The sequence below is a fragment of the Salmo salar genome, chromosome ssa22 (assembly GCF_905237065.1).
Source record: "Salmo salar chromosome ssa22, Ssal_v3.1, whole genome shotgun sequence".
NCBI classification, from domain to species: Eukaryota; Metazoa; Chordata; class Actinopteri; order Salmoniformes; family Salmonidae; genus Salmo; species Salmo salar.
Genome location: NC_059463.1, coordinates 45,811,067 through 45,835,706, shown reverse-complemented (window position 1 = coordinate 45,835,706; position 24,640 = coordinate 45,811,067). Strand labels below are relative to the sequence as shown.

The window sequence follows — 24,640 nt, the reverse complement described above, 5'->3', positions numbered from 1 at the left end:
GAGTACAGGAGGAGACTAAGTACACACCCCTGAGGGGCCCCAGAGCTTTGTATGCATCTCTGTGTGTGGAGTAAAGGTGGTCTAAAGTTTTTTTTTTTTCCCCCTCTGTTTGCATGTGACATGCTGGTAGTAATGAGGTAAAACGGATTTATGTTTGCCTGCATTAAAATCCCAGGCTTACTAGGAGCGCCGCTTCTGGATGTGCATTTTCCTGTTTGCTTATGGCCTTATAGAGTTGGTTGAGTGTGGTCTTAGTGCCAGCATCGGTTTGTGGTGGTAAATAGACTGCTATGAATAATATAGATGAGAACTCTCTTGGTAGATAGTGTGGTCTACAGCTTATCATAAGGTACTCTACCTCAGGCGAGCAATACCTTGAGACTTCTTTAATATTAGACATTGCTTACCAGCTATTATTGACAAACCGACACATCCCTACCCCACATCTTACCAGACGTAGCTTCTCTGTTCTGCTGGTGCATGGAAAATCCCGCCAGCTCTATATTATCCGTGTCATCGTTCAGCCACGACTCGGTGAAACATAAGATATTACAGTTTTTAATGTCCCGTTGGTAGGATAATCTTGATCTTAGGTCATCAATTTTGTTTTCCAATTATTGCACGTTGGCCAATAGAACAGATGGCAGTGGGAGTTTACTCGCTCGCCTACGAATTCTCAGACGGCACCTCCGCCCCCTTTTTCTCCGTCTTTTCTTCACACAAATGACGGGGTTTTGGGCCTGTACCCGGGAAGCAGTATATCCTTCGCATCGGACTCATTAAGGAAAAAGCTTCTCCCAGTTTGAGGTGAGTAATCGCTGTTCTGATGTCCAGAAGTTTTATTTTCGGTCATAATAGACAGTAGCAGTAACATTATGTACAAAATAAGTTACAAACAACACAAAAAAACTAACAAAATAGCACAGTTGGTTAGGAGCACGTAAAACGTCAGCCATCCTCTCTGGCGCCATTTTCCTCCATCATATACAGCTACTCTGGGTACATGCTGTACTGTCATTCATATACAGCTACTCTGGGTACATGCTGTACTGTCATTCATATACAGCTACTCTGGGTACATGCTGTACTGTCATTCATATACAGCTACTCTGGGTACATGCTGTACTGTCATTCATATACAGCTACTCTGGGTATACTGCGTCCTGATAGTCTAACAGAGCCCCGGTCTCCTTTATTTTATCTGCTTTGATGTGAATTGGATAAAGTGTAAAACACATCTTTAGGTAGGTCTCCATTTACTTTAACCTGTCACGCTCTCACAGATGAGAGGTTGAGGAAAGGAGGCTACGGGTGAGAATTTGGACTGTGAAGCTATCCTCTGAAATGAAAGCCTTAGCTATTTGCCATCACATGAAAATCAATGTTGATACTGCCTTGTATCTTTTAGAAGATCTTAAGATTCATGAATAAACCTACTAGTAGCAGATGGCAGTGCAGAGCATGCCAGGTGTCCTTGTTGACACCCCACATATGTAGGAGTGTTATTTTTCCTCTGTGTGTTGCACTACACCAGAGAGTGTGTTAGCTTGCTAGTCAGTGTGTTAGGCGCTGTACAGTAGGCATCGTCAATGTGTGACTTCTCACCAGACGTGTGTGTGTGTGCACAGTGTGACTTCTCACCAGACACGATGCTATATAAGATACACTTGGTGACAGTGTGTTTCTCTCTCCTGCTGGCTAACATGACTCGAGGGTGTGTGTGTATGGGGAAGTGAGACAGGGTGTGTATGGGGAGGTGAGAGGGTGTGTGTGTGTATGGGGAGGTGAGAGGGTGTGTGTGCATGGGGAGGTGAGAGGGTGTGTGTGCATGGGGAGGTGAGAGGGTGTGTGTGCATGGGGAGGTGAGAGGGGGTGTGTGCATGGGGAGGTGAGAGGGGGTGTGTGCATGGGGAGGTGAGAGGGGGTGTGTGCATGTGGAGGTGAGAGGGGGTGTGTGCATGGGGAGGTGAGAGGGTGTGTGTGCATGGGGAGGTGAGAGGTTGTGTGGGCATGGGGAGGTGAGAGGGTGTGTGTGCATGGGGAGGTGAGAGGGTGTGTGTGCATGGGGAGGTGAGGGGGTGTATGCATGGGGAGGTGAGAGGGGGTGTGCGTGGGGAGGTGAGAGGGGGAAGGTGAGAGGGGGTGTGCGTAGGGAGGGGAGAGGGGGAGTGTGAGAGGGGTTGTGTGTCGGGAGGTGAGAGGGGGGTGTGTCTGTGGGGAGGTGAGAGGGGGTGTGTGCATGGGGAGGTGAGAGGGGTGTGTGCATGGGGAGGTGAGAGGGGGTGTGCACGGGGAGGTGAGAGGGGTGTGCGTGGGAAGGTGAGAGGGGGTGTGCATGGGGAGGTGAGAGGGGTGTGCGTGGGGAGGTGAGAGGGGTGTGCGTGGGGAGGTGAGAGGGGGTGTGCGTGGGGAGGTGAGAGGGGGTGTGTGTGCGTGGGAAGGTGAGAGGGGGTGTGTGTGCGTGGGAAGGTGAGAGGGGTGTGTGTGTGGGGAGGTGAGTGCATGGGGAGGTGAGAGGGTGTGTGTGCATGGGGAGGTGAGAGGGTGTGTGTGCGTGGGGAGGTGAGAGGGTGTGTGTGCGTGGGGAGGTGAGAGGGTGTGTGTGCGTGGGGAGGTGAGAGGGGGTGTGCGTGGGGAGGTGAGAGGGGTGTGCGTGGGGAGGTGAGAGGGGTGTGCGTGGGGAGGTGAGAGGGGGTGTGCGTGGGGAGGTGAGAGGGGTGTGCGTGGGGAGGTGAGAGGGGGTGTGCGTGGGGAGGTGAGAGGGGTGTGCGTGGGAAGGTGAGAGGGGGTGTGTGCGTGGGGAGGTGAGAGGGTGTGTGTGCGTGGGGAGGTGAGAGGGTGTGTGTGCACGGGGAGGTGAGAGGGTGTGTGTGCACGGGGAGGTGAGAGGGTGTGTGTGCATGGTGAGGTGAGAGGGTGTGTGTGCATGGGGAGGTGAGAGGGGTGTGTGAGAGGGGTTGTGTGTGTGGGGAGGTGAGAGGGGGTGTGTGAGAGGGGGTGTGTGTGTGGGGAGGTGAGAGGGGGTGTGTGTGTGGGGAGGTGGGAGGGGGTGTGTGTGTGGGGAGGTGAGAGGGGGGTGTGTGTGGGGAGGTGAGAGGGGGTGTGTGTGTGGGGAGGTGAGAGGGGTGTGTGTGTGGGGAGGTGAGAGGGGTGTGTGTGTGTGGGGAGGTGAGAGGGGGTGTGTGTGTGGGGAGGTGAGACGGGGTGTGTGAGAGGGGTGTGTGTGTGGGGAGGTGAGAGGGGGTGTGTGTGTGGGGAGGTGAGAGGGGGTGTGTGTGTGGGGAGGTGAGAGAGGGGTGTGTGTGGGGAGGTGAGAGGGGGGGTGGGGAGGTGAGAGGGGGTGTGTGCGCGGGGAGGTGAGAGGGGAGTGTGCGTGGGGAGGTGAGAGGGGGGGTGTGCGTGGGGTGGTGAGAGGGGGGTGTGCGTGTGGAGGTGAGAGGGGGGGTGTGCGTGGGGAGGTGAGAGGGTGTGTGTGCGTGGGGAGGTGAGAGGGGGGTGTGCGTGGGGAGGTGAGAGGGGGGTGTGCGTGGGGAGGTGAGAGGGGTGTGTGCGTGGGGAGGTGAGATGGGGAGTGTGCGTGGGGAGGTGAGAGGGGAGTGTGCGTGGGGAGGTGAGAGGGGGGTGTGCGTGGGGAGGTGAGAGGGGGTTGTGTGCGTGGGGAGGTGAGAGGGGGTTGTGTGCGTGGGGAGGTGAGAGGGGGGTTGTGTGCGTGGGGAGGTGAGAGGGGGGTTGTGTGCGTGGGGAGGTGAGAGGGGGTGTGTGTGCGTGGGGAGGTGAGAGGGGGGTGTGCGTGGGGAGGTGAGAGGGGGGGTGTGCGTGGGGAGGTGAGAGGGGGGGTGTGCGTGGGGAGGTGAGAGGGTGAGTGTGCATGGGGAGGTGAGAGGGGGAGTGTGCGTGGGGAGGTGAGAGGGGGTGTGGGCGTGGGGAGGTGAGAGGGTGTGTGTGTGTGTATCTCCAGCGTTGGCAAAAAGCCAGTTCTCGCTGTTCTCTCTGTTAATTAAAACTTCCACCTGTGCAACATGCCACTTCATCTGATCGGCAGGCGTGTGTGTGTGTGTGTGTTTTCACGTGCACGTGTATGTGTGTTTGCATTAGGGGGGGATTTTAATTGAGGACGAGGCAGGCAAGGCGACGGAAACGCAATCAAGATAGACTCGAGATGTTACTGACCTCCAGTCACAGAGCTTTTGACCTTCCTCCTCACCAAAACGGAGTGCTAAGTTTGTTCTGCTAATTTCCCGTTGGATAGCTTCCCTCAATCTATTTTTACCCCCCGACCACTCAGAATGACAGGTATTTAAGACGTTTTCGCCCTGTGGTATTTTGTTCTGCAGTAGCTAATTAGAGTCATATTTGTCTCGTTCGTCAGCCGTGTAGTAGGAGAGCAATCCAAGAAAAGCTAGAGTGATATTAACTGATACACACACACACACACACACACACACACACACACACACACACACACACACACACTCATAATATGCACAATGCTGCATGCAATCTGTTCAACTCTCCCCATCAAGACGGGGTCAGGGAGAAGGCCTGTTCAACTCTCCAGGTTTCTCTCTTTAGGGAATAATGCAGTCCACAAGCAATATCACCATGACTTCTCTCTTTGTGTGTGTGTGTGCGTACATGTGTGTGTGAGAGGTTGAGAGACAGTATTCTGCTGAGTAGGAAGGTTGGTATACCAAGGCTAAGATAAGGCACTTTGCATTTTCCTCTCCTTTTATTGTGCAATGCTGAGGCACACAGTGTCAGTTCAGAGACTTTGTTTTGTTATGAAGAGGTGGTATGATAGCTGGTAGTGCAAATTGGAACATTGGTGTGCTTTTTTTCTGGTTGTGCAGATGGCTGATCATATGGAGGATGTTTCTGACCTTATTCAGAAACGTTTGTGTGCCTGTGTGTTTTTTAGGCTTATGGTATATAATTTTCACATTTACATTTGAGTAATTTCGCAGACACTCTTATTCAGAGCGACTTACAGGAGCAATGAGGGCTAAGTCCCTTGCTCAAGGGCACGTCAACATATTTTTCACCTAGTTGGTTCGGGTTTTCAAACCAGCAACCTTTCAGTTACTGGCCCAACACTCTTAACCACCTGGTTACCTTAACCGCTTGGCTACCTTAACCTGCTAGGCTACCTTAACCGCTAGGCTACCTTAACCGCTAGGCTACCTTAACCCGCTAGGCTACCTTAACCGCTAGGCTACCTTAACCCGCTAGGCTACCTTAACCGCTATGTTACCTTAACCCGCTAGGCTACCTTAACCGCTAGGCTACCTTAACCGCTAGGCTACCTTAACCCGCTAGGCTACCTTAACCCGCTAGGCTACCTTAACCGCTATGTTACCTTAACCCGCTAGGCTACCTTAACCGCTAGGTTACCTTAACCCGCTAGGCTACCTTAACCCACTAGGCTACCTTAACCGCTAGGTTACCTTAACCACTAGGCTACCTGCTGATCATTGTTATCACTATGTTCATGCACCAAATACATTTGGAGGGGGTGTTTGTGTGTGTGTGTGTGTGTGTGTGTGTGTGTGTGTGTGTGTGTGTGTGTGTGTGTGTGTGTGTGTGTGTGTGTGTGTGTGTGTGTGTGTGTGTGTGTGTGTATATATGCGTGTGTGTGTGTGTGTCATTTCTGACCTTCTCTTCTCTAGGTGTTCCCGTAAGGACAGATGTGAGAGAGCAGATGAACCCCAACGGTTTGCCTCAGACTGGCGTCAGTGTGTGGAGCTCAGTGTTCACCCCAAGAACATCTCTGTCACCATGTCCCAAGTCCAGGTGTGTGTGAAAGAGTGTCTGACTCTGTATGTGTGTACTGATACAGTACCTGTATATAAATGTGTTTATGTAAATACACACCAGTAACTGTGTGACATGCCAATAAGTAGCTAACTCCATGCTTGTGTCATTAAAGACATTAACATGCTCTTCACACTAACCTTGCCACAAAGTCCCCAGTCCTATTAGCAGTAAATGTATTCCAGGACTACGTTCCAATATCCACACTAGCCTGTCACTTGTATTTTCAAGTATGGTGACGGCAGCATCATATAGATATACTTGTCACCGGCATGGATTGTGGAGTTTGTTAGGATCAAAATAAATATGAAAGGAGCAAAGCCACCTCAGTTTTCTGAAAACTCCAATCCTGCGACAACAGGACATCTACACAGATTTTACTCCCAAAGAAACACCAGAATGGTTGTGTTCCTGAGTGGTCCAGTCTTTGTCCTGACTCAGAGACAAGGTTGGAATACTGCTGTCCAACAATGATTCCCAACCAAATTTACTGATCTTAAGCAATTTTGACAAATATTTGAAAATAGCCCATTTAGTTCAGCAGGTCTTAACATTAATCCTCTGTGTTATATGATTTACACTACATGACCAAAAGCATGTGAACACCGATCTTGACAAACCATTTCTGTATGGACATCGTTTTGTTCACTGGGGCATTGTCATGCTGAAAAAGGAAAGGACCTTCCCCAAACTGTTGCCACAAAGTTGGAAGCACAAAATCGTCTAAATGTCATTGTATGATGTAACTTAAGGGAACTAAGGGGCCTAGCCCGAACCATGAAAAACATCCCCAGATCATTAATCCTCCTCCACCAAACTTTACAGTTGGCACGATGCATTCAGGCAGGTAGCATTCTCCTGGCATCCGTCAAACCAAGATTCGTCCGTCGGACTGCCAGATGGTGAAGCGTGGTTCATCACTCCAGTGAACGCATTTCCACTGCTCCAGAGTCCAATGGTGGCGAGCTTTACACCACCGCTTGGCACTGCGCATGTTGATCTTTGGCTTGTGTGAGGCTGCTCGGCCATGGAAACCCATTTCATGAAGCTCCCAACTAACAGTTTTTGTGCTGACGTTGCTTCCAGTCAGTTTGGAACTCGGTACTGAGTGTTGCAACCGTGGACAGACGATTTGTACGCGCTACGTGCTTCAGCACTCGGCAGTCCCATTCTGTGAGCTTGTGTGGCCTACTACTACGCCAGTTTGCGGCTGAGCCGTTGTTGCTCCTAGACGTTTCCACATCACAGTAACACCACGTAGTTGACTGGGGCAGCTCTAGCAGGGCAGAAATTTGACGAACTGACTTGTTGGAATGGTGGCATTCTATTATCATTTTAGTCATTTTAGCAGACACTCTTATCCAGAGCGACTTACAGTAGTGAATGCATACATTTCATTTCATGCTGTATTTAAAAAAAATATATATATAGTTTTTTTTGTACTGGCCCCCCGTGGGAATCGAACCCACAACCCTGGCGTTGCACACACCATGCTGGCGTTGCAAACACCATGCACACACCATGCTGGCGTTGCAAACACCATGCTCTACCAACTGAGCCACAGGGAAGACCCGTTATGGTGCCACGTTGAAAGTCACTGAGTTCTTCAGTAAGGCCATTCTACTGCCAATGTTTGTTTATGGAGATTGCATGGATGTGTGCTCGATATTATACACCTGTCAGTAACGGGTGTGGCTGAAATAGCCGAATCCACTACGGTTGTCCACATACTTTTGTATATATAGTGTTTATTACATGTCCTTCCATTAAACCCTTGACATTATGACATGTATTTCATGTCTCCACATTATCTGTCTTAATAACATATTCCCTATATTCCATTGGTTTGTCCTCAGCTTGTGCTGGAGGCGCGTAACGTCCCTGACCTCTCTGCGGGGGTCAACTGCTCCTTCGAGGGTTACGTGGAGACGGATGGGCACATCCAGGGGAGCCGCATCTACTGCCTGTCCCCCTCGGCCCACAACGTCATCCCCATTACCCGAAACAAAGGTGAGAACGCCGCCCGGACCCCGCCACCTCTGGTGCACACTGGTAGTGTCATGATATCCCCTCCGCCATGAAAATAGAAAAAGGCTGTTATGCCAATGATGACATCATACGCCTGTGGGCTCATCTCAGTCAGTGGAGGCTGGTTAATGGAGTAGTGTCTGGAATGAAATAAACAGAACAGTGTTAATGTGTTTGATACCATTCCAATCATTCGTCTCCCTCCTCATCTTCGCAATAGCTTTGCCTTGACCAGAATTGCACATTTCATGGCTTTTTTTACATAACTCAATAATACTTTGAGTTTTTCTGTCACTACCAATGTTATTCCCCCTAATTGCTCCCCAAGCATCAAGATTCTACATGTATACTCTCCAATGTGATATGTTTAAGAGAGTTCAGAAGCAGGTCCATTACCATGTGTTAAGCATCTTTATCAGTTCTAAAGCAGTCACGCCACAATGACACCACTGTTGCCTGTGATGTCTCTTCAAAGATTGGAGATGAAGGAGCCGTATATATTTAGATTCCCAGAAGTGACATGTTTAAACTTGAGAATTCCTAAAGCAGATTTTCTATCCACCGTTATGGATTGTTATCAGCTCTAATGTGATTTAATGTTCCCTGTGACTCTAGGAGATATTTCTACCTGACTTATTCTCTCCATAGTCTCCAATGCATGACATAAGTTGCTAAGCGATGCGTGTGTCTCCGTAGGAGACAAGCGCATGGTGAAGCTCTACCTCAAGTCCAAGGAGACGGGCAAGACGTTCGCCGGCGTGGACTTTGTATTCTACAACTGCAGCGTGCACTCGTCGTAAGTTTTCTATGTGGTTTTGTTTTTCTATAACTTTTATTTTATTTTAGGTTTTCTCCGCTTTTTTCCTTCTTCTTTTCCTTCAGTTCTGTTTTCCCCTCGGTCCTCTTGTCACACTGCCCTTGAGAGGGTGCAGTAAGCCTGTGAGCCTGTACACACATCCCCACCCCCCCTGTAACCTCTGTGCACGTAGGTGGCTCATGTTACTACCACTGAGTAAAAATTGAATCCGCCATATATGACGAGATATCGAGATCCAAGATGGTAATTTTAGCCTTGTGATCATAACCTAGCCTACTGTAGCTGATAATAATATCATTATAAGGAATTAATCGCAATTGACGGTCTCTGGTATTGGTGCCCAAACGTACTCCTAAAAAGTCTTCATTACCTGGGTTATACATATCAAAATCTGCCCAACATAAGCTTTGTGTCGTTGTTAGTGTTTGTAACCTCTTTCCCAGGCTCCATTGCTACTGCATATGGGGGCTCGTCCAGGATTTGTTTCCTATGAGTATGGTAGTTGCTCTAGTCACATCTCTGCTGTGCACAGATATTTGGGTGTTCAAAATACACTTTTGTGGTAGAGTTTCTGTCACTGACATCCACCCTGAGGGGTTATAAGATTGGTTGTCAATTTGAAAGTTGCATAAACACACAGGCTAATAAAAAAAAGCCATGGCAAATCTGCTCATCATTGCAAAGCATTATGATATCACATTTGCACATGCTGATTCGAAGGTTTTGGTGGATGATGAAAAGGGTCCTACGGGTGGTAGAGTACACCCCGTAGACGTGCAACTGAGAGAGGTAGAACTAAAGGGAAAATGGGATCAACAGAAATTGGAACTCGAGCACAGGGAAAGGTAAAGCAAACGTGTAGCCAGACTAGAACAAGAAGAATGTGCGCATGCCATTCCTTTGAAAGAGATGGCGCTGGAAGCGTGACAAAGTGAGATAGATCTGGACTCCGAATCAAATCAGACCATGCTGCACCCTCAACGGCATTTGATCTTGGTCGGAACAGCCGGCTTGTACCACCTTTCAACGAAAGGCGGATTGACACATCCCTAAAATGGCCGCGGGACATTTGGTCACTGCTCCTCCAAAGTGTTCTTGAGTGACTGGTCTGTCCGAACAACGCATGAACAAGGGAATCTATATTCGGAGAGCCTGTTTCTGTCCTGCCCTTGACTTTGGTGCAGGGCATGTGATGTCCATAGCCTCTTCGTCGCAAAACTCCCTGATCTTCTCAAAAACATATGTTTGTCTAGCTGTGTCCAGTCCAGATGGTGCTTGTACAGGCAGACCATCTATGGGAGGAAGGATGTCAGCGTTCCACAGCAGCTGAAACCTGGTCCCGACTGAGTCCAAACGCTCCTAGGCGACAACAACACCAGGCTCCAGAGCATCGAAGCTGTATAACAGGAAATAACCAAAACAATTGAAGTGGTTACAACCCTACATTACATCAATTCACCTCCCAAGTTTAGATAAGAAGAATAACCTCATACAATGCAATGAAAATGATATTCACTGCTGGTACTGCTTGAACTGTGGCAGCCGCCTGAAGTACGGAGTCAGGTGTTGTTGCCAGCCATAGCTTTTTCCACCAGCACCATACCATCCTCCAGTCCAACCAGCTGTGGGATGTTGACCCCTGTCACAGTGCTGTCCTTCACAACACCAGCAATCTCAGACAAAGTGTTCACTCTGGTCTTACTGTAGCGCTGCTTGATGAGGCCGAAGCACCAGTCGGGGGCAAACTTGATGTGGCCTGTGATCAGGAAGTGAAGGTCCAGACTGTGGTGGAGCTTGTGCATGGTCTGCCAGGCACAATACCCAAGCACAAAAGTGTTCTTGTTTTGGCCACTGCAGTTGCGAGGAGCTAAAAAGTAGATGGGACCTGGCTGTGAAGGGATAGTGCACCTGCAAACAACAAAATAACATTAAGATAGGTTAATGAAAAGAAAATGTAACGTAAAATGTAATATTGTTTTTTAATGCATCATTATCAGGTAAGTTTCACTTACCTACAAATGTGCAGAGCAGCAGCACTGCATACAGAAACATAATCTTGGAAACTGGAAGTTAAAATGATAACACGCAGCCCGACTACACGTACCTCTGGAAAATACAGAAATAATGTGAGCTCAATAAAAGTAGTGCCAATCATGTTGGAGGTCAATTAAATAATCAAAATGTGTGTTTTATGGTTTACATACCAAGTGTTGTCATCGATTCCTTGTAGACGCCACCCTGCTTCTTTTGTCAGATGGGATGGCAGCAGCTTTCCACCAAAGTGTTTGTGTCCTGGGTGGCATCCTGATAATACTATTGCATTATCCTCTGCGTAGTTCTTGAAGTTCACCACTCACTGCAAGTCCTCATGCTTTAGGGGTAACCTGTGGTTGCTTGGGTCAGCTCTCTTTTTGATGGGAGGCATGAGACAATTTTCCTTGTATGACTGGTGGAGAGTCAGGTGTGTTCTACTGATGCTGAAAGACAAATTCCAGATACAAATATTTTGGCATTATTATACAATAGATAGCCAGTTGTGTCGGATGGTGATTATGGCTAACTAGATGGGTCATGTAATCATCTGGCGAAGTGCAGTCATTTGTTTAAACATGCTCCCTAAACAATTAACCATAATCCTAAAGTACCAACAATACAAACCAATTGTCATAGCTAGCTAAAGTTAACCAAATAGGTTCAATGTTAGCTAGTTAGCTAGCTAACATTAGGCTATAACTAGCAATGCAAAATGGCATTCTGAGGTAACATCATTAAACACAGATCATAAACGTAATGTTAGCTAGCGAGCCTGCCCTCTAACGTCAGTTAGCTAGCTAACAGTAAGCTTTAACTTGCAATGAAAACAACGTTTTGACAAAATTAGAAACTTATAATATCTGAAACTGCAGCAAGACTCTTACCCGTATACATGAATAAATGTTTCATGGCAGACTGCAACCCCTTTCATTAAATAAGACATCCTGTGTTGTTTCCGTTTGTATGTACAGCTTGCTTGGCCCATTGTTGTCAAGTCACTCTGGTTCACACTGACCGTGTGCAATGCCATAAGAATCATCTTAAGCTTTAGCCCCCACCCAAACACTGACCATTTTACTCTCCCTAGCAGAGCTGGTTAGGCTCTTTTCATGTTATCCAAATCAGACTTTATTTGTCATGTGCCGAATACAACAACTGTAGACCTTACCGTGAAATGCTTACTTACAAACCCTTAACCAACAATGCAGTTAACCTGTTGAGGACAGACGTTCCGCTAGCGGAACCCCGTTCCGCATGCGGAACCCCTAGCCAACAGCCAATGGCATCGCACGGCGCAAAATACAAAACCAACTAAAATACCACAATTCAATTTTCTCAAACAATCAACTATTTTACACCATTTTAAAGATAAGACTCTCGTTAATCTAACCACATTGTCTGATTTCAAAAAGGCTTTACAGCGAAAGCAAAACATTAGAATATGTTAGGAGAGTACATGGACACAAATAATTACACAGCCATTTTCCAAGCAAGCATATATATCACATAAACCCAAACCACAGCTAAATGCAGCACTAACCTTTGATGATCTTCATCAGATGACACCCCTAGGACATTATGTTATACAGTACATGCATGTTTTGAAAAAATTTGCTTTTTACATTAGCATGTAATTTTCAGAACTAGCATACCCACCAAAAACTTCCGGTGAATTTACTAAATTACTCACGATAAACGTTGACAAAATACATAATTATTTTAAGAATTATAGATACAGAACTCCTTTATGCAATCGCTATGTCCAATTTTAAAATAGCTTTTCGGCGAAAGCACATTTTGCAATATTCTGAGTACAAAGCTCGGCCATCACAGGCTAGCTAATTTGACACCCACCAAGTTTGGGGCTCACTAAACTCAGAATTACTATTAGAAAAATTGGATTACCTTTGCTGTTCTTCGTCAGAATGCACTCCCAGGACTTATACTTCAACAGCAAATGTTGTTTTGGTTCCAAATAATCCATAGTTATATCCAAATACCTCCGTTTTGTTCGTGCGTTCAGGTCACTATCCGAAGGGTAACGCGCGAGCGCATTTCGTGATAAAGAAATTCAAAATATTCCATTACCGTACTTAGAAGCATGTCAAACGCTGTTTAAAATGAATTTTTATGCTCTTTTTCTCGTAAAATAGCGATAATATTCCAACCGGGCAACGTTGTATTCATTCGAAGGCTGAAAGAAAAAAATGGAGAAGTCTTGTGAACGCACATCTCAGTCTCACTGTCCCCAGGCTGACCACTTACAAACTCTGCTGCTGTACTTTGCCCAGAGACAGCAGACACCCCATTCCACTTTCTGGTGGCTTTAGAGAGCCAATGGAAGCCTTAGAAAGTGTCACGTTACAGCACAGATGCTGTAATGTCGATAGAGATGCAACAGAAGGACAACAAATTGTCAGACAGGGCACTTCCTGTATGGAATCTTCTCAGGTTTTGGCCTGCCATATGAGGTATGTTATACTCAGACACCATTCAAACATTTTTAGAAACTTTATAGTGTTTTCTATCCAAATCTACTAATTATATGCATATTCCAGTTTCTGGGCAGGAGTAGTAACCAGATTAAATCGGGTACGTTTTTTTTATCCGGACGTGAAAATACTGCCCCCTATCCTAAAGAAGTTAAGAAAATATTTACCAAATAGTCTAAAGTAAAAAATTATAATAAAAAGTAACAACAAGAATAACGAGGCTATATACAGCGGGTACCGGTACCAAGACAGTGTGCGGGGGTACAGGTTAGTTGAGGTAATTTGTACATATAGGTAGGGGTGAAGTGACTATGCATAGATAATAAACAGCGAGTAGCAGCAGTGTACAAAAGGAAGGGGGGGTCAATGTAAATCGTCTGGTGGAGATTTTATGTATTGTTCAGCAGTCTTATGGCTTGAGGGAAGAAGCTGTTGAGGAGCCTTTTGGTCCTAGACTTGGCGCTCCGGTCCCGCTTGCCGTGCGGTAGCAGGGAGAACTTTTTATGGGCTTTCCTCTGACACCGCCTATTATATAGGTCCTGGATGGCAGGAAGCTTGGCTCCAGTGATGTACTGGGCCATACACACTACCCTCTGTAGTGCCTTACGGTCAGATGCCGAGCTGTTGCCATACCAGGCGGTGATGCAACCGGTCAGGATGCTCTTGATGGTGCAACTGTATAACTTTTTGAGGATCTGGGGACCCATGCCAAATCTTTTCAGTCTCCTGAGGGGGAAAAGTTTTGTCGTGCCCTCTTCACGACTGTCTTGGTATGTTTGGACCATGATAGTTCATTGGTGATGTGGACACCAAGGAACTTGAAACGCTCTACCTGCTCCACTGCAGCCCCGTCAATGTTAATGGTGGCCTGTACAGCTCACCTTTTCCTGTAGTCCACGATCAGCTCCTTTCTCTTGCTCACATTGAGGGATTGGTTGTTGTCCTGGCACCACACTGCCAGTTCTCTGACCTCCTCCCTGTAGGTTGTCTCATCGTTGTCGGTGATCAGGCCTACCACTGTTGTGTCGTCAGCAAACTTAATGTTGGTGTTGGAGTCGTGTTCGGCCACGCAGTCGTGGGTGAACAGGGAGTACAGGAGGAGACTAAGTACACACCCCTGAGGGGCCCCAGTGTTAAGGATCCAGAGCGTTGGTGACTGTAACACTTTTTTTTCCAACACTTACTGACAAGGCTATATTCAACCAGTGTTGAGCGTTCGGAATTTCATCAGTTATTCTGCACTCTGGTAACTCTGGATCTTCCTTTCCTGTGGCGATCCTCATGAGAGCCAGTTTCATCATAGCACTTGATGGTTTTTGTGACTACACTTGAAGAAACTTTCAAAGTTCTTCAAATTTTCCGTATTGACTGACCATGTCTTGAAGAAATGATTGACTGTCAGTTCCCTTTGCTCATTTGCAGTGGTGGAAAGAGTATCCAATGTTTAAGTAAAGATAACTTTAACTTGAGTCATTTTCTTTTAAAGGTATCACCCGGTAAAATACTACTTGAGTAAAGTCTTACAGTGTTTGGTTTGTATTTAAGTATCAAAAGTAAAAGAATAAATCATTAAACATTTCTTATATTAAGCAAACAAGATGACAAATGTATTTATTATTATTCTTTTTTTTTTTTTTTTTTTACATTTGCGGATAGCCAGGGGCACAGTTCAACACTCAGACATAATTTACAAATGAAGCATTTGTGTTTAGTGAGTCTGCCAGATCAGAGGCACTAGGGATGACCAGGGACGTTCTGTTGATAAGTGCGTGAATTAGACAATTTTCCTGTCCTGCTAAGCATTCAAAAAATGTTATACACCCAAAACAAACACGGATACAAAAGACTGGGAAGTACCCAAACAAAAGAGTAAGGGTAAACCTCGTAGAACGACACGGGACGAGACCCGGAATACACAATGCGCAAAACACGCAGCACAGGGTGAGACAACTCATAGGTACTCACACGACCAACGGACATGGGAACAATAATCGACAGACCAATGGGAAACATAGGGCACATTTATACAAACACAATCAGTGAGAAATTGGAACCAGGTGTGCGTAATGACACAGTTCAGTGCAGCCTACAAGGCCGGTGATGTCGACCTCCGGTACTGGTCAACAGAATGAGCAGCAGTACCAGGGGGGGTCGGTGACAATCTTCTGTACAGTATACCACCCCTACCTTGGCACTGCACAACGGATTGTCTCAAATGCTTTAAGAAGGAAAGAAATTGCACAAATTAACTTAACAAGGCACACCTGTTAATTGAAATGCATTCCAGGTGACTACCTTATGAAGCTGGTTGAGAAAATGAGAAAGGGTGGTTACTTTGAAGAATCTCAAATATAAAATATTTGTTCCAAAAAATTTTTTTGTTGTTCCTACATGATTCTATATGTGTTATTTCATAGTGTTGATGTCTTCACTATTATTCTACAATGTAGAAAATAGTAAAAAATAAAGAAAAACCCTTGAATGAGTATGTGTCCAAACTTTTGACTCATGCTATATATTTTGAGGTTGGACGTTATCAGTTAGCACTTGGGGCACACCGATTCGTGTCACCTCATTAGTCAGTATGTGTTACACCTGTGATGGTTTGTGATCTCATTAGTGTGAAGGTGTTTCACCTGCTACTGTTGTCTTAGATTTAAAAAATTAATCGGCAATCAAAATAAGTGTTCTATCACATTGACCATATTATTTTTGGGAAGCCTAATTTATTCTGAATTGTGGCATACAAAATGTGTACTTTCAGATTTTCCAAACTCACTTCCTTGTTTAAATTACTTGTGCTGCTCGCACCCTGAAACCCACAATGTATGGGGGAGGTTGTAAGGGTTATGCTAGATGTTGACGGTGTGACAGATCAGCCAGTTAAAAACAAGCGGTTGTTTGGTCCGGTCCTGCCATAGGCTTTCATTCAAGTTCCATTCTGAGGCACTGTGAAACCAGACGTTTCGACAGAGAGAGACACTTTAGTTCAAACACAACCTTTGTTTCTACAACCCAGTCTTTAGCTATGACTCTGGAGGGACCAGCTTAGTAAAGATCTAAACCACAACCAGCCATTCAGGACCTCTGGGGTTGGCTCTCCCCAGGCTAGATGCACTTGTCCTGTGGTGTTAGGGCAGACTAGACCCCCTCCCCCCTGGATGAACCAGAGTGGAGATAGGTTGTGTCTGCTGTGGTATTAGCCGCAGGGCAGCAGATGGCTAGTGGGCTCCATAGGTCCGTCAAAGCCCAAAGTCGAGTGTCCCCCGTGCCAGTCAGACGAGCCCCCTTGGAGAATGGGCCCCATCACAGTACCCCCTAACACATACACACATACCCCACTGATTTGGCCAGTTGGGTGAGGCCGGTGTGGTGGTAACAATTTAAAGCTTGTGGGTTGGACCCCTGCTAAGGCCTCTTAAGACACCTCTTCAATTGTTAATGCTACTGCAATACTGGGGTTCATAGTCGTAATATTACCCACAATAAACCCACAAATATGATAAAGGGCTTGTGTAACGGAGTAGACATCATAATGTCTACAATATATGGAGATGACGGTGATCGATGCAGATGGCAGAGTAAATCCCATTGGTTGGTAAATCTAATTCAGGGATCTGGGTTTTTGAGTGGACATTTTTTTTGTAATGACATGAGTCTACGGAGTTGCCGAGGAAAGATGCTGAGCAAATCCTGTTTGGCTGAGCCACTCTGGTGATGATGAGGTCAGACTGGTAATGTCATTTCCGTAATGACACGGCACAACTCAGAGATGCTCTTACTATTTCAAGACTGCCTGATCGGGGTTTACATGAGTTATACTGTCATGAGGAGAGACACAAAGTGGTTTATATATTTATATGCAAGCATAAACATAATTCATGCCCGGAACACACACTCGTATACACACAAACTCTGTCCAAAAAGAGCTTCAAAAGCAGTCATCATATTTCAACCCTTGTATCCTTTCTCTCTCTTCTTCTATAGATGTTGTGTACATGCGTACTGGAATTACAATCACTCTCGCCAATGGATATGCTCGCCCAATGTTGAAAGACATGGATACATATTGATACATTATCCCATATGGATACAATATCTACCCCCACACCTACCCACCATACACACACCACACCCCATCCACCCACCCCCCATACACACATCATCAAGCCATCCCCATACACACCCTAACCACCAACCCCCACATACCGACACCATCCATACATCACCCATACACATACTACCCCCCATACACACACCATCCACAATTCCCCATACACACCAAAAACACACACCCTCCCTCCTCATTTATTCTACTGATTATGTCTTGGGCCTGCGATTTAAAAAGATAAAATCCATACATTTGCATATCAATATTATTCTAATTAGAAATCCCACTGTTTCAGTTAAGGTTGGAGAGATTGAAATAGAAAATCACCCGGTGATTACTTCTTAATTAAATGTTTCCATAAAAAAAAAAAAAAAAAAAGCCCTTTCCCATTTGCGATTTATTAGGACTAGGGTGGATAGTCTGGAAATGAAGTAGGGTTGATGTCTCTATAGGAGATCTCTAAGCACCTTTTTCCTGTGGTTAATTTTGTTCAGATGCTGACTGGGTCATCTATTGTGTGATTCAGGGTCCTTACAGTCTAATTCATTATAAAGACGCCGCAGGAAACTGTGTCATACTCTCTCCTCCAGATATACATGGAAAAGGTGTGGTTTGGAGATGGAGGTACACAGACACAAAAATAGGTAGAGACTTTGACTGTGTGACATTATGAACGAGACTTTTCCATTTGTCTCTGTGACTATCGTCTCTCCTCAAATTTCCTACAAGATCCTAAATACTTCCCATTTGATCTTAACATTGGGGCATATGCATGCCTCCACAATAAGCACTTGCACTTACATCTCCTGATAAACATTTTGGGCCAAAGCAGGCATTTAATCATTGAAGAGAGCAGTGAAGAGCATCCACATTGAAGGTATTTATCTCCCTGCTATTTACACCTTTAAAAAGCACTATTCATTTGAAATAAAATGCACCTTCAGAATAAGTAATTTTATCAAGTGTATAATGTTAAATACAATACACCTCAAAGCGATCGAGGTTTGAAGTGTGGCTACATGGGGAGCATGGCTTCTCCATTGATGGTTGGATGGTCACAAGGGGGTCCAGGGATCGAGGCCCACCTCCAGACAGAAGATTGGGGGTGGGAGGGTATCCTCAAATGGCCTTGGGTGGGTATCCCCGAAGTTCAAAGACTTAGGATGGACACCAGCAGGGGGAAGCAACTAGTGAGTTACTGGGGGGCTCTATGGATAGGCCTTCTTCCAGACCAAAGGAGTAGTGGTTGGGGGGTCCCCAAATGGGGCCTCTGAATGGAATTGAATGGACAGAAACATACCAGGTACCCCCCCTCCTTCCCCATTAAGCTATGGAACTGTTATTGAGCTATTGAACTTGTGCTTCCTGAGGGAGGTAAAGAATGGGTAGATGGTAGGGGGTCCTGGCATGCTGCTTTCCTGCTCATTATACCAAAGACGTAAGACACAAACGGAACACAAATTGTCTTAATGAATAAAAGAAAGGACGAAATAAAAGGATCTTTGTCTGGTAGATGTATAGCCTACATTTAACCAGTTTGGGGATTTGACCTAGAGCCTGTACTTTGTGGGGAACTTGCATCCGTCCCCGCGTAATGGCAAATCCCGCTGTGCTAAAATTGTGTCCTCCTTTTGTCGTTATTAGCATGTTCATGTAATACAAAGAGTGGCCATTGTCTAAGCTACATAAACTAGCCCCTTCTTAGGGATCTCTTTTTTTTAATTTTCACAAAAAAGACATACCCAAATCTAACTGCCTGTAGCTCAGGCCCTGAAGCAAGGTCCTTGGTACCATTTGAAGGGAAACACTTTGAATGTAGGATAATTTAACACAATAGATCTGGTAGAAGAAACTACTTAAAAAAATAATAATAATTCTACCAACAGAAAGGTCCCAAATCTAGCCATCACTCTGGTTGTAATTCCTATGGTATCCACAAGAGGGCATCAGTGTATGTGCAAAGTTTCAGACTGATAACTTGAAGTATGAGCAAGCTACGTGACATTTAATGTGAAGTCACCCAGGTACATTTGGGCAAATTGTGAAGGAGATATTTACATGACATTTTTTCTGCAAGAATATCGTCAAAACTGTATACTTGGACTTTGATTTAGCATTTCCATATTGTAAGTTCAACATTTGCAAAACACCCAGTTCTCATAACTTCATAACTCTCCATATTCTTGTAATTTTTGTCAAAAAGGAAATGGCTTGCTGTCGCACAAGGTTAGCAGCTAAATTTTTGTTTAACCCCGATTGGTGCTTATTTGACAAAGTTACAGTCAATCAAGTGAAGACCGCCCACGTCATCGGTGGGCCATGAAGGCATCACTCTGACCAAATTTGGTGTCCTATAGGATCCTAATGATATCGTGAAGTCTGGTTACATTCTAGGATCTCTGAGGAATAAATACAAACATCATTTGACTGGTTGAAACAACGTTTAGGGTTAGATTTTCACAGATTCCTTTCTTTGCAAATTGAACGAGTGGAAATACAAAATTGATTGTGCATGCTATATGGACCTTTTTAGGATATGAAAAGGGAAGTTATCTAACAAAATGAAACTAAATGATATCTCTGGGACCCTTCGGATGATAAATCAGAGCAAGATTTCAGAATGTAGGTACACGTTTTACCTTCAGAGGTGAATTTATCAAACCTATCGCAGTGAAAAAAGTGTTTTGTTGTTTGGAGCTGTCCTCAAACAATAGCATGGCATTTTTTTGCAGTAATAGCTACTGTAAATTGGACAGTGCAGTTATATTAACAGGAATTTAAGTTTTCAGCCGATATAAGACACTTATATGTACCGACATTTGTTGTTTCTCTAAAATCTGCGACCTTGACACACGGCGCTGCATGATTTACAACTGTCCCTTAGACGGGACGCTTATTCCTAACAAGTTTTAACCTCTACAGGATCGGTGGGTCCCCCGCAGGACGTTTGAGCTAACGTAGGCTAATGGGATTAGCATGAGGTTTTAAATAACAAGAACATTTCCCAGGACATAGACATATCTGATATTGGCAGAAAGCTTAAATGATTGTTAATCTAACAGTACAGTCCAATTCACAGTAGCTATTACAGTGAAATAATACCATGCTATTGTTTGAGGAGAGTGCACAGTTATGAACTTGAAAATGTATTAATAAACCAATTAGGCACATTTGGGCAGTCTTGATACAACATTTTGAACAGAAATGCAATGGTTAATTGGATCAGTCTAAAACTTTGCACATACACTGCTGCCATCTGGTGGCCAAAATCTAAGTTGCGCCTGGGCTGGAATAATACATTATGGCCTTTCTCTTGAATTTCAAAGATGGTACAAAAAAAATACAAAAAAATGTATTATCTTTTACCAGATCTAATGTGTTATATTCTCCTACATTAATTTAACATTTCCACAAACTTCAAAGTGTTTCCTTCAAATGGTATCAAGAATATGCATATCCTTGCTTCAGGTAGTTAGATTTGGGTATGTCATTTTAGGCGAAAATTGAAAAAAGGGGGCAGATCCTGAAGAGGTTTTAAAACTTAAGCTTATATTTCAGCCTGGTGGCTAGCCTAGACTAACAGTATTTTTTTTATTTTTTTATTGAACCTTTATTTAACTAGACAAGTCAGTTAAGAACAAGTTCTTATTTACAATGACAGCCTACCCCGGCCAAACCTGACCCTAACCCGGACGATGCTGGGCCAATTGTGCGCCGCCCTATGGGACTCCCGATCATGACCGGTTGTGATACAGCTCGGGATCAAACCAGGGAATGAAGTGACGCATCTCGCACTGTGATGCAGTGCCTTAGATCGCTCTCCCAAGATGGCGTAGCAGTGCAGACGTGGTTTGTTGTCCTCTTGTTTACTTTTGTATTTTCCGTCTTTTTTTGTATATATTTCAATTTATTTTCAATCTCTTTTCTATTTTTAAATTAATTTTTCCTTCCGGTAACCCGCCTCACTCAATGTGACACGGATCCGCTATTTTTTTTTACCTTATAGCAAGAACGTCCATCAGAAGCTAGCCATCAGAAGCTAACTAGCTAATTAGCTACTTGCTTTTTAGTCATTGTTAGCCACTGCTAGCGTCCTTTACCTTCTGCACAGGCACCAAACATATTTTTTTAGCCTGGATAATACCTACAAGCCTTGGATTGTTTTTATCCACTTACAACGCCGGATTCCTGCCATAAACCCTGGACCATCCCTCCTGATCATCACAGCTAGCTAGCTGCCACCGAGTGACCAATCCTCGACGCTATCCCTGAGCTAGGCCCACTCTGTGATCACCCGGCTACCCAGCCGATGCCTCCCGGACACAGCTAGAATCCACTACTCCTACTTGGTGTAAGCTCTGGACCTTTGCAGCTGATCATTGCTGCTAGCTAGCTGCTACCGAGTGGCTATAGTGGCTAATGCCCCTGCCCCGAAGCTAGCACCAGTTAGCCGCGAGCCAGGCACATCTCCCGGCAAGCAAACGAAATTACTACAACTACAATACCTATTTCGCCATCTGGCTCGGACCTTTTGTCGACACAACGCCCTGCCGTACCACCACAACTGGTCTGCAGACGTAATTCCATCCGCTGTGCCCTCAAGGTCGGAGCAGACGCTTCTACTTACCCCGGCCTGCTAACTTTAAACGGCGTGTCTCCCGTGTGCTAGCGTTAGTAACGACTACGCCGCGGCTTCCCTGCTCCATCTATTGCTGTTCACTGGACCATATGATCACTTGGCTACATAGCTGATGCCTGCTGGACTGTTCAATTATCACAGTACTACATTTTGTTTATTTTAATTTATATTAAAAAAATATATATATATATCTGTCGGCCCTAGCCCCGAACTCAGGCCCTGTGTGTAGTTAACCAACCCTCTCTGCCCATTCATTGCCATTTTACCTGTTGTTGTTATCTTTGTTGATTAGCTGTTGTTGTCTTACCTGTTGCTGTCTTAGCTAGCTCTCCCAATCAACACCTGTGATTGCTTTATGCCTCGCTTTATGTCTCTCTCAAATGTCAATATGCCTTGTATACTATTGTTTAGGATAGTTATCATTGTTTTAGTTTACAGTGGAGCCCCTAGTACCACTCAACATGCCTCAGATTCCTCCTTTGTCCCACCCCCCACACATGTGGTGACCTCACCCAGTTTAACCAGCACATCCAGAGATGCAACCTCTCTTATCATCACTCAGTGCCTGGGCTTACCTCCACTGCACCTGCACCCCACCAATACCCCTGTTTGCACATTATGCCCTGAATCTATTCTACCACGCCCAGAAATCTGCTCCTTTTATTATCTGTCCCCAACGCACTAGACGACCAGTTTTGATAGCCTTTAGTCGTACCCTCATCCTACTCCTCCTCTGTTCCTCGGGTGAGGGGGAGGTTAACCCAGGCCCTGCATGTCCCCAGGCACTCTCATTTGTTGACTTCTGTAATCGAAAAAGCCTTGGTTTCATGCATGTTAACATCAGAAGCCTCCTCCCTAATTTTGTTTTACTCACTGCTTTAGCACACTCCGCCAACCCTGATGTCCTTGCCGTGTCTGAATCCTGGCTTAGGAAGGCCACCAAAAAATCTGAGATTTCCATACCCAACTACAACATTTTCCATCAAGATAGAACTGCCAAAGGGAGAGGAGTTGCAAAATACTGTATAGATAGCTTGCAAAGTTCTGTCATACTTTCCAGGTTTATGCCCAAACAGTTTGATCTTCTAATTTAAAAAATGAATCTCTCCAGAAATAAGTCTCTCACCGTTGCCGCCTGTTATAGACCCCCCTCAGCTCCCAGATGTGCCCTGGACACCATATGTGAATTCATTGCCCATCATCTATCTTCAGAGTTTGTACTGTTAGGTGACCTAAACTGGGATATGCTTAACACCCCGGTAGTCCTACAAGCTAAGCTAGATACCCTCAATCTCACACAAATCATCAAGGAACCCACCAGGTACAACCCTAAATCCGTAAACATGGGCACCCTCATAGATATTATCCTGACCAACTTGCCCTCCAAATACACCTCTGCTGTTTTCAATCAGGATCTCAGCGATCACTGCCTCATTGCCTGCATCCGCTATGGGTCCGTGGTCAAACGACCACCCCTCATCACTGTCAAATGCTCCCTAAAACACTTAAGCGAGCAGCCCTTTCTAATCGACCTGGCCCGCGTATCCTGGAAGGATATTGACTTCATCCCGTCAGTCAAGGATGCCTGGTCGTTCTTTAAAAGTAATTTCCTCACCATCTTAAATAAGTATGCCACTTTAAAAAACATGTAGAACTAAGAACAGATATAGGCCTTGGTTCACTCCAGACCTGACTGCCCTTGACCAGCACAAAAACATCCTGTGGTGGACTAAAATAGCATTGAATAGTTCCCGCGATATGCAACTGTTCAGGGAAGTCAGGAACCAATACACGCAGTCAGTCAGGAAAGCAAAGGCTAGCTTTTTCAAACAGAAATTTGCATCCTGTAGCTCCAAAAAGTTTTGGGACACTGTAAAGTCCATGGAGAACAAGAGCACCTCCTCCCAGCTGCCCACTGCTCTGAGGCTAGGTAACACAGTCACCACCGATAAATCCATGATAATCGAAAATTTCAATAAGCATTGCTCTACGGCTGGCCATGCTTTCCTCCTGGCTACCCCAGCCAAAGTCAACAGCTCCATCCCCCCCCGCAGCTACTTGCCCGAGCCTCCCCAGCTACTCCTTCACCCAAATCCAGATTGCAAATGTTCTGAAAGAGCTGCAAAACCTGGACCCGTACAAATCAGCTGGGCTAGACAATCTGGACCTTCTATTTCTAATACTATCCACCGCCATTGTTGCAACCCCTATTACCAGCCTGTTCAACCTCTTTCGTATCGTCCGAGATCCCTAAAGATTGGAAAGCTGCCACGGTCATCCCCCTCTTCAAAGGGGGTGATACTCTAGACCCAAACTGTTATAGACCTATATCCATCCTGCTCTGCCTCTCTAAAGTCTTCGAAAGCCAAGTTAATAAACAGATCACTGACCATTTCGAATCCCACCGTACCTTCTCTGCTGTGCAATCCGGTTTCCGAGCTGGTCACGGGTGCACCTCAGCCATGCTCAAGGCACTAAATGATATCATAACCGTCATCGATAAAAGACAATACTGTGCAGCCGTCTTCATCGACCTGGCCAAGGCTTTCGACTCTGTCAATCACCGTATTCTTATCGGCAGACTCAATAGCCTTGGTTTCTCAAATGACTGCCTCGCCTGGTTCACCAACTACTTCGCAGACAGAGTTCAGTGTGTCAAATCGGAGGGCCTGTTGTCCGGACCTCTCGCAGTCTCTATGGGGGTGACA

General features: G+C 45.5%; 1 protein-coding gene across 5 annotated transcripts in view; it reads left to right on the top strand.

Moving 5' to 3' along the window:
* The window catches only part of LOC106583586 (plexin-A1), a 371,415-nt gene that overhangs the window by 188,725 nt on the left and 158,050 nt on the right, over positions 1-24,640 (top strand). For all 5 annotated transcript variants that reach the window (XM_014167946.2, XM_014167944.2, XM_014167947.2 and 2 more), the window contains exons 6-8: positions 5,667-5,790; positions 7,668-7,821; positions 8,536-8,635. In XM_014167946.2, coding sequence (XP_014023421.1) covers positions 5,667-5,790; positions 7,668-7,821; positions 8,536-8,635 — 378 coding nt within the window. The remainder of the gene's footprint in view (positions 1-5,666; positions 5,791-7,667; positions 7,822-8,535; positions 8,636-24,640) is intronic.